The sequence below is a fragment of the Pan paniscus genome, chromosome 11 (genome assembly GCF_029289425.2).
Source record: "Pan paniscus chromosome 11, NHGRI_mPanPan1-v2.0_pri, whole genome shotgun sequence".
In the NCBI taxonomy this organism is placed as follows: domain Eukaryota; kingdom Metazoa; phylum Chordata; class Mammalia; order Primates; family Hominidae; genus Pan; species Pan paniscus.
Genome location: NC_073260.2, coordinates 14,422,363 through 14,437,408, shown reverse-complemented (window position 1 = coordinate 14,437,408; position 15,046 = coordinate 14,422,363). Strand labels below are relative to the sequence as shown.

Sequence of the window (15,046 nt, the reverse complement as noted above, 5' to 3'; positions counted from 1 at the left end):
CATCATTAGCCACATGCAGGTTTTCAACGGAAAAAGCCTCGGCTCTCTCTGAAGCAGGAGCCCAAAGAGAAAAAGTCCACCCTAGTTTAAGAAAGAAATCCTGACCTGCCTTTCCTTAGTCTATTAATACTTTACAAACTAAAACCACACTGAATTGTTCAGCAGGGTGGAACTGTCCTGAGTTTCAGCAGCTGAAGGGGAAAATGGGTTGGAGGTGGGGTGAGGCCTGAGTCCTAGGCAGGTAAGGATGTGTCCAGAAGCCTTTGCCAGCACCAGAATCAGAAAGTGGTGTAATGAACAATGGGGAAAGGTGGGCAGGCTATAGCCAGAACTACACTAACACCTCTTCCCAAGGGCCCCACAGACCAAGCAAGAACCTCTGCTCTTCCAGCGTTGAGTAGTGTCTCTGCAATTCTTCTAGCTTCTGGCTTAAGTCTGATGACATCTGATTGGAGTTCATCAACTCCTCCTGGGTACGACTAAGTTCTCTGGTTCGTGCCTCCAATTCTTGTTCCATTTTCCCTAGACTTTCTTCTTTTTTTAAAAGCTGACACAAAAATACAAAGTTTCATTGGGCTATGCTAAGAAAAATACACTTAAGATCGGGCATGCTGGCTCACGCCTGTAATCCCAACACTTTGGGAGGCTGAGGCAGGTGGATCACTTGAGGTCAGGAGTTTGAGACCAGCCTTGCTGACATGGCAAAACCCTATCTCTACTAAAAATACAAACATTAGCCGGGCGTGGTGGCGGGTGCCTGTAATCCCAGCTACTCGGGAGGCTGAGGTGGGAGAATCACTTGAACCCAGGAGGTGGAGGTTGCAATTAGCCAAGATCGCGCCACTGCACTCCAGCCTGGGTGACAGAGCTAGGCTCCATCTCAAAAAAAAAAAAGAAGTAAAAAAGTAAAATACACTTAAATCTCGGCTGGGTACGGTGGCTCACCCAGCCACCATTTGGGATTACCTCCCAAAATGGTAATCCCACCATTTTGGGAGGTTGAGGCATGCATATCGTTTGAGCCCAGGAGTTTGAGACCAGCCTGGGTAACATGGCGAAACACCACCTCTACAAAAAATACAAAAATTAGCCGGGCATGGTAGTGCGCCTGTAGTCCCAGCTACTCGGGAGGCTTAGGTGGAAGAATCCCTTGAGTCTGGGAGGTCGAGGCTGCAGTGGGCCATGATCATGCCACTGCACTCCAGCTTGGGTGACAGAGTGAGACTCTATCTCAAAAAAAAAAAAAAAAAAGAAAAAGAAAAAGAAAGAAAGGAAAGGAAAGAAAAAAAAATCTAAGCTTGTCAGGCATGGTGGCACACACCTACAGTACACGCTTACAGTTCCAGTTACTTGGGAGGCTAAAGTGGGAGGAGAGCTTGAGCCCACGAATTTGAGGCTGCAGTGTGCTATGATCGCACCTGTGAGTAGCCATTATACTCCAGCCTGGGCAACACCGTGAGACTCCATCTATTTAAAAAAAAAAATGTGGACCAATAGCCAAACTTCTATAACATTTTTGTGGGCTTATAAGAGAATTTATAGGCCGGGCGCAGTGGCTCACGCCTGTAATCCCAGCACTTTGGGAGGCCGAGGCGGGCGGATCACGAGGTCAGGAGATCGAGACCATCCTGGCTAACACGGTGAAACCCCGTCTCTACTAAAAATACAAAAAATTAGCCGGGCGTGGTAGCGGGCGCCTGTAGTCCCAGCTACTCGGGAGGCTGAGGCAGGAGAATGGCGTGAACCCGGGAGGCGGAGCTTGCAGTGAGCCGAGATCGCGCCACTGCACTCCAGCCTGGGCGACAGAGTGAGACTCCGTCTCAAAAAAATAAAAAATAAAATAAAATAATAATAATAATAATAAGAGAATTTATATACCCAGTAGTTAAAAACAAAACAAAACAAAACAAAAAAAAACCCAAAACAGAAAAAGAACATTTCAAACAGAACTTTTCTATTTTAATAAATTTAAAAACATACAAATATGATTAATATCAAATATGATTAATATCACATATTACTGGTGTATGTTTATCAGCAATTAGAGAGTGATGACTAGTAAAATCAGAGTGAATAATCATCTATTCAGTATTTAGCTACTAAAACAAAAATGCATACCATGTGCTTTATTTTACTTAGTTCCTGCTGCTGGAACCCCTCTAATTCATCCATTTCATCTCTCCTTTGGAAAAGATTCATACTCTGGTTCTTCATTTCCTGTAACTGGGCTGTCAGAATATTTTTCTCCTATTTGAAAGAAGAAGACATCAACTCAGGCAATGAAAGCATTAGAAATCTGTATTACGAAAGTGAAAATCTTTTCTTTTTTAAAATTTTTGTCTTTAGAGACAGAGTCTCACTAGTTGCCCAGGCTGGCCTTGAACTCCTGGGCTCATGCAATCCTCCCGCCTTGGCCTCCCAAAGTGCTAAGATTACAGACATGAGCCACCACACCCGGCCTGAAAGTGGAATTCTTAATAAAGGAAAAATCTTCAGGAAATCTCATGCCAGTGGACAATGATGCATTGATAATGGAAAGCATTACAGAAATATGGCATTATTTACAAATTCTTTAATTGAATTAATCCTTTAACTAGAGAATTTAATTCTTTATTTAAAAATAAATGTGTTTTAAATAATTGTGAAAAAGGGGAATAAACCCAACAATTACGTAGAACTTTTTTTTTTTTTTTTTTTGGTAGAGACAGGATCTTGCTCTGTTATCCAGGCTGATCTTGAACTCCTGGCCTCAAGACATTCTCCTGCCTCAGCCTCTCAAAGTGTTGACAGATATGAGCCATCGTGCATGGCCTATGTAGAACTTTAAAGTTCTTACATCTGTTTAGCAAGTCCAGATATATATGTGTCTATTCTTTCGTCGTTGTTGTTTGTTTTTTGACACAGAGTCTCACTCTGTTGCCCAGGTTGGTTTGCAGTGGTGAGATCTCAGCTTACTGCATCCTCTGCCTCCCAGGTTGAAGTGATTTTCATGCCTCAGCTTCCTGAGTACCTGAGACTACAGGCATGCACCACCATGCCCGGCTAATTTTTCTACTTTTAGTAGAGATGAGGTTTCACCATGTTTGCCAGGCTGGTCTTGAACTCCTGACTTCAGGTGATCCACCCACCTCCGCTTCCCAAAGTGCTGGGATTACAGGCGTAAGCCACTGTGCCCAGCCTTATTTTACATGTCTATTCTTAGTGACACACTGAACTGGCTGAAAAACATGAGTAACCAGTAAGATTGAATGCCTGAAAAAAATTAAATGCATGTAGATTAAAAGTAGAACTGATTTCAGTTAACAAGCTAAAAAAAAGAAAAAAAAATTAGACATGACTGGTGTCAGCAGGTTACAATTTATTAAATGATCATTTCTAGCAGTGGACTCTTGCCTCTAATCCCAGCACTTTGGGAGGCCAAGGTGGGCCTATCGGTTGAGCACAGGAGTTGGAGACCAGCCTGGGCAACATGGTGAAACCCCATCTCTATAAAAAATACAAAAAAATTAGCCAGGCGTGGTGGCATGTGCTTGTAATCCCAGCTACTCAGGAGGCTGAGGTGGGAGAATCACCTGAGCCTGAGAAGTCAAGGCTGCAGTGAGCTATGACTGTGCCACTGCACTACACTCCAGCCTGGGCATCGTGGTGAGACCCTGTCTCAAAAAAAAAAAAAAAAAAGAAAAAAAGAAAAAAGGACTCTCTTAAGGACTAACCCTGCTGTTACAGTTTCTAACTCTTGACTGAAAAAAAAAAAAAACTTTAACGATGAAAAGTAGCTTCGAAGACCTATATAGATGTCTCATTACTATTTCCTACTCTAGAAAATTTCCCCAACCTCTTACACCTGTAATCCCAGCACTTTGGGAGGCCGAGGCAGACAGATCACGAGGTCAGGAGATCGAGACCATCCTGGCTAACACAGTGAAACCCTGTCTCTACCAAAAATACAAAAAAATTAGCCAGGTGTGGTGGCGGGTGCCTGTAGTCCCAGCTACTTGGGAGGCTGAGGCAGGAGAATGGAGTAAACCCGGGAGGCAGAGCTTGCAGTGAGCCAAGATCACGCCACTGTACTCCAGCCTGGGCGACAGAGCAAGACTCCGTCTCAAAAAAAAAAGAAAAATTTTCCCCAACCTCTCCTTCAAAAGAACAAAAACAAAACAAAGAGAAAATTCCCTTTGTGAACCTTGTGAACCTAAGTAGGTTTTTTAGTTGGTTCAGTCCTATACGGATACCCTTTACCAAAATTTTAAAAGATAAAAAAACAGTTCAATGAGAATTTCAATTGCCATAATCTTAAGAGTTTCTTTTACGGCAAGAAAACCTTAACCCAACCCATATCTCCATATTTAAGAAGACTGTCATTAATAGCATATGGTTGAGGATTTTTTTTTTTTTCAAGCACAGGTTTCCTTGGGACTTGACTTTTCTATAATTCTTTCCTTATATAAAACTGTTGCCAGGCACAGTGGCTCACGACTGTAATCCTAGCACTTTGGGAGGCCAGGCAGGAGGATCACTTTGGTCTAGGAGTTCAAAACCAGCCTGGGCAACACAGTGAGACCTCATCTCTATTAAAATTTTTTTAAAAATTAGCTGGGCACTGTGGCTCAAGCCTGCAGTCCTGGCTACTCAGGAAGTCTAGGTGGGAAAATCATTTGAGCCCAGGAGGTTGAGGCTGCACTGAGCTGTGATTGTGCCACTCCCAGCCTGGGCAACAGAACAACCCCTTGTCTCAAAAAAAGTTAATGTATTCTCTCAGCTTGATAATCAGATTTCTATAGAACAGAAAGTAAAGTTAACTTGGTGTTTTATGGAAAAAAAATAGTTGACACTAATGATTATTTTAAAACTAAAATGTTTTTCCAATTGTAGACTTGAAATTTCATCTCGTTTATATGTGGGAGCCAGGAATATTATTACTTAAGGTACCTGTACGGTGTTATGCAAGCAATGGTACTAGAATAATCAATTTCCTCATCTACATCTAGCCAAGAGGTTCTCATATATGTTCAATGCTGAGCCTTGAGAAATGCCTTCCTTCCCCACTGCTTCATCTTTAAGTGTTCCTAATATCACCACGTGTCAATCAGAACCGCAGCAGGAAAGAGACGGCCATCTCAAATCAGGCATTTTGAGGATGGTTTAATAAAGGGGCTTATCAAAGCTGTGGGATGGGTAAGATAGCCCAAAAGATAATGTGCTGGCAACAGTTGGCCATAAAGAGGCAAAAAGATGAAGAGGTTATAGGAAACCCAGAGAGACAAAAACTATGTCAAGAAGCCAAACCAAAGGTCCAACTGAAGCTGTGACTTTGGCCATAGGATGCAACTAAGCTGAAGAGAGCCCACACGGAGAAAGGTGGGGGAAGAAACATCCTGACCACATCTTCTTTCACACATGGTTCTTTCAGGGTTCCCCACTGGCTGAACCCAACCGGATGCCAGAGGGCATTTTGAGCCCTGCTGATACAGTTTCTATCGGCATTCAGGTACACAGAGAAAGGGAAGAGAGGAGGAGTGCAGAGTACATCAAGAGGGGCAAACAAAAGACATCCTGCACATTCACCAAAAAAGGGGAGGATCAGAGCTTTTCAAGTCAGTATCTAATCATAAGCTGTCCTGCTTCCAAGAGGTGGTATAGCAATCAGTATGTTGGTTACCGGATAAAACGTTTTCCATACCCCAGAGACGAGACCAACAAAAATGAGACAAAAATAAAGAAGAACTAACCTTTTCAAGCTGATCCATCTTTTCTGACCATTCCTAAAACAAAACAATAAAAAAGTATGGTTTCCAGTGAAGAGTATCTGTAATACCAAGATTTTCAGAAAACAAAACAACCCAACTCTTCCCAGAAAGCAACTAACCAAACAAAACAAAAAAGCCAATTAAAAAAAAATCTATAAACTTGGTTTAATATTAAGAAAGGCAAGAGTCACAAAAGTAGAAGAAAATGAACTTTATCTAAGATTCTAGAATGGAATGAATTCATGAATATAAGCCTGCAGATTTTTACTAAGCAGGGCACCCAAGAAAAGCTGTATCTGCTGTTCTGATGCAGCTTTTTGGCTTGTTCCTGGGAGTTTTGCCATGAGTACTGTTATTTCTTGGGAGTGGGTAGCTGGGACCAGCTGAGTTGAGTAATTCTGGAAATGATGTTTAGAAATTAATTCCTGAAACTGGGGGAGTAGGGGGGATCTTTTGCAGTCCCTGATAATTATTTTCCTTTTCATTTTGATTTTACCAACATGCTTTATGCCATCTGTGTAAATCAAAAGAAAAAGAATTATGCCCCTTATTCACAAACCATAAAATAGTGGGAAAAAAAGCCCATTTGCACAAAGGCAATATCCTGATTGCCTATAATCAGAATCCATCAATTTTAGATTATTTCTTCATTTATATACATTCATACCACAGTTATCCACTAAGTATTGGTAAATTGTATTTTTTCTGGCTAGTAAATGTCCTAGATGATGAACAGACACTTTAAAACCAACCAACCAACCCACCTCCTCCAGATGAAATAAATTATACAATTTCTTAAGTGAAACATAATAAACTCTGTCTTAATAAATCAAAATTAACATTATAATATATTGATGCTTATCTTAAATTTAAAATGTCATCTATTATTTTGAACAAAATATACTTCATAATTACTGTAATAGCCAGTAACAGAATTATTTTCCTTCCTTGTGGTTATTCATTCAGCATCTTCCAGTGGTTGGTTCTGCTGAGATTATAGGATTTCCCCTCTGTCCAGCTGGTTGGGATTGAAGAAACGTGGGAACAGAGGTTGGAAGAACTCTGTATACTATGGATTATGACTAAGTTAATAACATCTTCTCCAGGATAAAAGGCAAATGTTTGGGGGTTAGACTTTCAGAGAGGTTTTTAGAGGGGAGAGACCTTTTCTCTTATTTTGGGGCCTGCCATCAGATTACAGATACACTATTTCCCTTCTCAATTTTATGAAACTACACAGATACAAGGAATGATACTCTCACATTCTGGACACATTTCATGATTAGAACTGTAAAGTTTCTTCACTTTACAAGAAAAGGCCAAAGAAAACCTTAATGAACTTTTAACATTTCTCTTCTCCTAGGCTATAAATATTTTCTATAGGTTATGTCATGATTTTTGAAATCACATCACTAAGTGAAATCTTTCCACCAGTTCTGGGCAGTGCCACATATAAAATACCTGGTCCTTTCTGGCTAATGCCAAAGCCAGTCCTTCTGCCATTTTGGCTCTGTTGGCTTGGAATGTCTCATTCTGCTCTTGAAATTTCCGCATGGAAGCTGTTAACAAAGAGGCTCTATTTGAGATATGAAAACACTTCAGAAACAGCATGACAAATAGCCCATGTGATTACAACTGTCACCTAATGAAAAAGGCCAAAGTCACATAAGTGGATTGTGATACTAGGAAAAGCTGGATCCACCTCAACTTTCCAGAAGAATATTTTGGCCTTGGTAATAGACCACAGTTTTTGTTTGTTTGTTTCCTTATTGTTTTTGTTTTTTGTAATAGACAAGTATATATATTTACAAAGATGCCAAAAGGTAACTTTTTAAAGGGTACAATGATAGAACACTGAGTTAGGTAGGTTGCCAGAAAACATCAAAGCTGATGCTAAGTGATGGCTACTACCACTTTATCAGAATTAAAAACAAAAAGAAAAATCAAAACAAACAAAAAACCTTTCTTTTACTTTATTTTCCTTAAAAGTTTTAGTACATATCAACAAAAAAAATAACTTTCTACTTCTACTAACATCTTTCTTGGATGGTACCCAAAGAATATATGATTGAGGGTAGACTACACAAAATGTATGATTTATTGCTGAGGGAGTGATGACAGGGATTTCTCCCAGTTACTCAACACAGCAGTAATGAAGCTGTGGTGAGAACCCATTTCCTAATCCAGACCTAAGGGATGGGTACTAGATTTTATTAAAACCTGAGGGTAGCCTAAATAAAGGGGTCAACTGGATAGAGACAAGCTGATACACATAATGACCTACTCCAAAGAGTCATGCCCATAAGCCAACATAAATAAAACTTGCATACTTATAAATATCATCCAAATGTTATATCAACCTGATTAAGAAGTACACTACTTATAAAATAAAGATTTGTGCTTTCAAGAAGGACAAACTTAACCATACACTATTGTTTCATTTCAAAAACTAAACCTTGAAAAGATTGAAAAAAGCAGGAAAAAAATACGTACAATCCTGGTGTTTTTCTAATGCAATTTCAAGCTTCTCTTTTATCTTCTGCAAGTTTCGGACCTGTTCAGCATAGTCTTGGGTGAGGAGGGTGATGCACATACCAGAAATGGACAAACATCAGGAAAGGAAGTTAATTAAACAAAAAAATGAATGGAAATGATGATGATTTTCTTAACCTGAAAACCATTCCTGTTAAGGAAAGCTAGACAGACAGCCTCCCATTAACAATGAACAACACAGGAAAACAAGTATAGTACAAACTATCCATGGTGTATAAATGGTGAGTACAAAAAGGCAAGTTTGTTTAGCCTTGATAGAAAACAAGAATTAGGCTTAGCCTGGTGATCAGAAATGTCCTGCTATGAAAAACACAGATTTATCTCATGACTTAATTTCAAATCTCAGTTTCCACTTCCTTTTCCAGCCTTAGCAGTAGGATAGATCAAAGTGAACTCACTAAACAGCTCGCTTATAGTCCACACAACTCAGGAACAGTAGTTAGGGCAATAACAAACACCTTAGGTGCAGCATTGTCTTTATAGTGATAGCACTTAATTCTCTAAAAAAGTGAGCTCCCTTTCTACACAGGAACTTGGTAACCTACGCTACATTAAATGTGAATGTCAGAATTAATTATCTAGGTGGCCAAAGAAGATAGTTATGGTTTAGTGAAAACATAGACAGTAGCTCAAATCCCAACTCTGTCAGTCCTTAGCTGGGGACCTTAAGCAAATTATTGGTCCTGTAGTATTAGTTTCTTCATATATTAAATGATGATATTAATTGTACCTACCACAAAAGATGCATTAGATAAAACATTTTATGTGCCTTAAGTGCTTCGCACACAGTGCTCAATAAAATGTAGCTCTTACTGTTACTGTGACTATTATCATTACTCATACTAATACTGTAGGACAATACTCACCACATAGTGGGCCCAGTAAATGTCAGCGCTCTTCCCTGTCCCTTCTCTAACGTAAGTCAAGCTCAACTATTCTTCCTACCATATGGGGAAGGTACATATATTATTTTATAACTCTCTCTCCAACATTAAACAAATGTAAAATTACTTTACCTCTGTTACTGATATTATTTATGGGTAGGAGTAACAGGATAGCAACAATTAAGTTTAAAGCAGATGGAATTAAGACTCTAGCATCAAATAAATCTGGGTTTGGATCCCAGCTCTACCACTTACTACTTGTGAGGCCTTAACCTTGCTAAGCCTAATAAGGCTCTAGTGAGGACAAAATAATTAACTGGTAGTTGTGAGCTATGCTATGAACCTTTGATAACTACATAAATACAAATACTTCACATACAATTTGGTGAATTTGGGTCTGATAGCTACACAAATATAAATATTTCGCATACCACTTGGTGAATTTGGGTCTGCTGTTTTACTCCAATAAAATGGGCATTAAAAGGCCAAGGGACAAAAAGAGACACAGAAGCCATGAACCACTTTACAGGATGAAGCTTTCCAAATGTATCCACTGGCAGAAACCAAAATAATAACTCACAATTCTATCATGACCATGCCCTCCTCAGGCAAAGGATATAATGGGAGCTGTGTAAATTGTAAACTGCAGACAAAAGACATAATGAGAGTGACACCTTCTATGCAGGTGCTGAAGTCAGAAATACCATTGAAAAATGGCCCAAAGACCTACAACAACACTTACACAGGTGGTATGAGCTGCAGGAAGTGGCAACACAGCACCAATCTCTGGTGCTGATGAATCCAATATCTGTCGGCCATTCCCTTTAAATACTAACGCCATCCCTTTCCACCTGAAAGCAGGCTATGCTAATGGTGGAAGATGGTCAAATCTATTGTACATATATTATTATTATCTTTTATTTCCATGGCTAGAAACCTCAGGAGCAGAAAAAAATTTTTAATAAACTTTCAAATTCAGTTTTGAATTTATACTATTTACTACACTAACAAAAGAAGAGGGTATACTTGCTCCTTTCTAAAAAGATCAAAATGATATGTGAAAATAACTATGAAGTCATCCTATATGGCTATTTTATAGGAAGAGAGTCAAGCAAGGCAAGTTTCCTGTTCTTTGCTTTTTATGAGTTCTTAGACATACCAGAAAGTCTGGCCTCTAACTTCCGTATCTGTTCATTCCTTCTCAGAAGCTGGGATGAAAGATCTTCTCTGGAGCTGCTTCCATCGGAAGCCTGTTGAGGTATACACAAGGAAGGTCGTATTCATATATGTGTGAGACCACAATACTGAGCCAGAAAGTGACAAGTCTTATTTTAGGTTTGGTTACACTTTAATTAATTGTAATCACTGAAAAGCTGGGCCTAGTTTCTCTACCTGGAAAGTGGAAGCAACGCTTTCTTCCTCTTATAAAGTGAAGGAGAGAGGAGATGCTAAACAGATCAATTTTATGTGTACACATGCTACTGAAATAAATAATAGTAAATAGATCCATTATTACAGCAAGTATATAATACAAAAACTATATTTGCCATGACAAAAAAATCACTTTATCTTTCCAAAAGTAAAGTCCTGGGATAAAGAAGGCGGGGGTTCTTTAGGGATCAAAAGCTGGTCTATGACTACGAATCTTTCACCGATATTGATAAAGTTTCAGTATCTTCATCTATAAAACAAACGGATATCAATCTAAAACTCTAACTTGCATCACAGACTTCAGCAGATAATATGCATTCAACAAACCAATATATTAATGAGGCATACATTTTCCCCAACAAACCAGATTATTTTAAAATAAATGAATACTACTATTGCTATAGGCACTGCTTGTGATTGCTAATAACTCAGTTTTTAAAATCTCTTTTACTTTTCATTATACAATTTTTCAAAATATAGAAAGGGAGAGAGATTGGTCTAAATAACGCTCTCCATCTACTTTCACAATTGCTGATGCTTTCCCTTATTTGCTTCATCAATTTTTATTTTTCTGAAGTAATTTAAATAACAGACATCATGACATTTCATCCTAAATACTCCAAAAACTAAGGCTATTTCTCTTCATAGGCAACATGATTATCATTCCTAACAAAAAATACTAACATCCAGTCCTTAATCATGTTTCCCATTGTATCCCCAAAATGTTTTTAAAGATTATTCAATAATTCACCTCAAATATTCATCTACATGTCCAGCCACTTGCCCATCCAATATGTACTGAGAGTCAGGACAGTGGACAGTTAAGAGGAGAGTCTCTGGTGTCAGAAAACCTTGCTTCAGGTTGCAGCTTTACCACTTACGAGCTGTAAGAACTTAGGCTCATTACTCAACTTCTCTGTGCACTGGTTTCCTCATTTGCAATCTGTGATAACAAACAGCATTTGCCTCACAGAGCTGTGATGAGGATTAAGTAAATCAATACTTGTCAAATCCCTAAAACACAGCCTGGCACATATTAGCTTTAATATGTGTCATCTATTACTAGTTGTCTTAGTCTGTTTGAGTGCTATAATGAAATGCCATAGAATGTGTGACTTATAAACAACAGAAATGTATTTCTCACAGTTCTGGAGCCTAGGAAGTCCAAAATTAAGGTGCCAGCAGATTTGGTGTCTAGTGAAGACCCACTTTCTGGTTCATACATGACACCTTCTAGCTGTGCCCTCACATGGTGGAAGGGGCAAGGCAGCTTTCTGGGGCCTCTTTTGTAAGAGCACTAATCCCATTCATGAGGGTTCCTCCCTCATGAGCTAATCATCTCGGAGACGATTCACCTCCTCATTCCATCACTCTAGTGATTAGGTTTCAACATATCAATTTTTGGAGACACACATTCAGACCACAGCACTAGCAGTATAAGAAGCTGTTATGATTATTACTGTTAGTGAGACATCCTATGTCTCACTACTGTGCTAAGCACTAGGAATAGTGGTGAAACAAAGAGCTCCTATCCAAAATAACAGCAGCAGCAGCAACAGAAGCTAATTATGAAATGCTTAGAGCCAGACGCCATGCTAAGTGCTTTACATTCTACGCAGAAGAACTGACATTACAGGCCTCAGACTGTTATCCTTAGAAAGGCCTGCTTTTAAGGTTGGTCCTTGGCTGGCATCTGGGAACTTAGATTTTGGGAGGGTTCCCATCATTCTGTTAAGAATGGCTCATTGTGCCTAAAATGTTTGTGCAAAAATATGGGTTTATGCTGAATACCTGGTTTCCTTCTGGAGTCTGGATTATTTATTTATTTATTTATTTAGACAGAGTCTCGCTCTGTCACCCAGGCTGGAGTGCAGTGGTACAATGTTGGCTCACTGTAACCTCTGCCTCTTGGGTTCAAGCGATTCTCCTGCCTCCTGAGTAGCTGGGACTACGGGTGTGTGTCACCATGCTCAGCTAATATTTGTATTTTTAGTAGAGACAGGGTTTCGCCATGTTGGCCAGGCTGGTCTCAAATTCCTGACCTCAACTGATCCATCTGCCTTGGTCCCCCAAAGTGCTGGGATTACAGGTGTGAGCCACCCTGCCTGGCCTGGATTCTGGAATTTTGATACATAGTAGGCAGAGGGTGTTCACATGACCAGTCCCCAATAAAAAGCCTGGACACTGAGTCTCTAATGAGCTTCCCTGGTAGACATTTTACATGTGTTGTCACAACTCATTGCTGGGAGAATGGAGCATGTCCTATGTAATTCCACTGGGAGAAGAATCTTGGAAGCTTGCACCTGTTTCCTCCAAGCTTTTCCCCATGCACCTTTTCCCTTTGCTGAGTCTGTTTTAGATCCTTTCACTGTAATAAATGATAGCAGTGAGTAAAACTATATGGTGAGTCTTGTGAGTCCTCCTAGTGAATAATTAAATCTGGGGATGATCTTGGGGATCCTTGACACACATACTTTAATAAAGGTAGATACAGTTCCTATCCCCATTTTATAGATGTGAAAAATAAGGCAAGGAAAAATGAAGAAATTTGCCCAAAGTCACATAATAATAATAGAGCAGATATGACTCTATAACCTGACCTGAGTTCCTAAGGGCTACACTTTACTTATTGTCTTTCATGAAACTCCCAGTTCAGTGGAAGAGACAAACAAGCAAATCATCAATAATAATGCAGTACAGCAGGTGCTATTACAGAGGTTAGCAGAAGACAAGGCACCAAACAGCCAGGAGGGGTAAAGGGTAGGGGGCTGCCAGGGGAGAAGGTCAGGTCAAGGGAGTTTGCTGGAAGTAACACATGAGCTGAGTCTTAAGATGCACAAGAGTCTGTCAGAGGAATGCAGGAGTGAAAGGGGAAATGAGACATTCTAGAGAGAGGAAATAGCATGTGCAAAAATTGTAAGCATGAAAGAATGTGGTCCATTCTAGAAAGTGCAATAAATTCAGTCTGGCTGTGGCACAGGGTGTAGCAAAGTACAGTGAGATAATGCTGGCCATATAAGCTGAGAGAAGACCATGACAGTTTACCATTATGCTATAATAATGAGTCTGTACTTCATCCTGAAAATAATGGGGAAGCCACTGAGTTTTATGAGTTTTAAGTACTGGAGAGACATGAACAGATCTGCTTTTAGAAAGATCACTTTGGGCTGTGCACAGTGGCTAGCACCTGCAGTCCCAGTACTTTGGGAGGCCAAGGTGGGCAGATCGTTTGAGCCCAGGAGTTCAAGACCAGCCTAAGCAACATGGCAAAACTCCGTCGCTACAAAAAATACAAAAATTAGCTGGGCGTGGTGGCGCGTGCCTGTAGTCCCAACTACTCACGAGGCTGAAATGGGAGAATCGCTTGAGCCCAGGAGGTTAAGGCTGCAGTGGGCTGTGATCGGGCCACTGCACTCCAGCCTGGGTGACAGAAAGAGATCCCTGTCTCAAAGAAAAAAAAAGGTCACTTTGGGGACAGGGAACCCAGATAGACTACAAGTTTGTCCCAGAAAGAAAGGCAGCTTGAAATCAAATGATAGTATAGGTTGAGTATCTCTTGCCCAAACAGGTTAGGATCAGAAGTGTTTTGGAGTTTGGATTTTTTCAGATTTTGGAATGTCTGCATATACATAATATAATATTTTGGGGATGGGACCCAAGTGTAAACGTGAAATTATGTTCCATATACATTTTATACACATAGCCTGAACATAATTTTATACAACATTTTAAATGATATGCATTAAACAAAGTTGTGTTAAGTATTTATGTGTAAATTTTACACTTGTGGCCATGTTGGCGCTCAAAAAGTTTAAGATTTTGGAGTATTTCAGATTTCAAATTTTCAGATTAGGGATGCTTAACCTCTGCTAGTAAATGTACTACTAGAAGATGGAGTAGGGAGGCAAGTTTGAGACATTTAAGAAATGAAAGCTGCCTGTAATCCTAGCACTTTGGGAGGCCAAGGCAAGAGGATTGCCTGAACTCAGGAGTTCAAGACCAGACTGGGCACACGGTGAAACCTCATCTCTACTAAAAATACAAAAAACTAGCGAAGTGTGGTGGTGTGTGCCTGTAGTCCCAGCTACTTGGGAGGCTGAGTGAGGCAGGAGAATTGCTTGAACCCAGGGTCCAGCCTGGGCGACACAGCAAGACTCTGTCTCCAAAAAAAAAAAAAAAAAAAGAAAGAAAGAAATAGAAGCCATAATACGTGTTGACTGATTGGACACCAAGAAGTGAAAGGAGGGAAGAGTCTAAACTACCTCCAGGGTTTCTGGCTGGTGACTTGGGAAGATGAAGGTGCACATTTGGAGATGGAAATAATGAATTCAATTTTGTTCATTTAGAATTTGAGATGCCACAGAGGAGGGATCTGTTTGGAGAAACATATGCAGTTGGATATAAGGGTCTGGAGACAGGAACTGAGGATCA

The 15,046-nt window shown here is 39.9% G+C and overlaps 1 protein-coding gene across 5 annotated transcripts in view; it reads right to left on the bottom strand.

Annotated features, from left to right (window-relative positions):
* Nucleotides 1-15,046, bottom strand: part of GOLGA1 (golgin A1) — a 62,727-nt gene that overhangs the window by 42,609 nt on the left and 5,072 nt on the right. For 4 of the 5 annotated variants that reach the window (XM_003808047.5, XM_008960132.4, XM_008960130.6 and 1 more), the window contains exons 4-9: nucleotides 10,344-10,434; nucleotides 8,241-8,315; nucleotides 7,209-7,306; nucleotides 5,730-5,762; nucleotides 2,119-2,247; nucleotides 378-547 (exon numbers count right to left, since the gene is read on the bottom strand). In XM_003808047.5, coding sequence (XP_003808095.1) covers nucleotides 378-547; nucleotides 2,119-2,247; nucleotides 5,730-5,762; nucleotides 7,209-7,306; nucleotides 8,241-8,315; nucleotides 10,344-10,434 — 596 coding nt within the window. The remainder of the gene's footprint in view (nucleotides 1-377; nucleotides 548-2,118; nucleotides 2,248-5,729; nucleotides 5,763-7,208; nucleotides 7,307-8,240; nucleotides 8,316-10,343; nucleotides 10,435-15,046) is intronic. The other variant, XM_034929039.3, reaches the window with a different exon arrangement.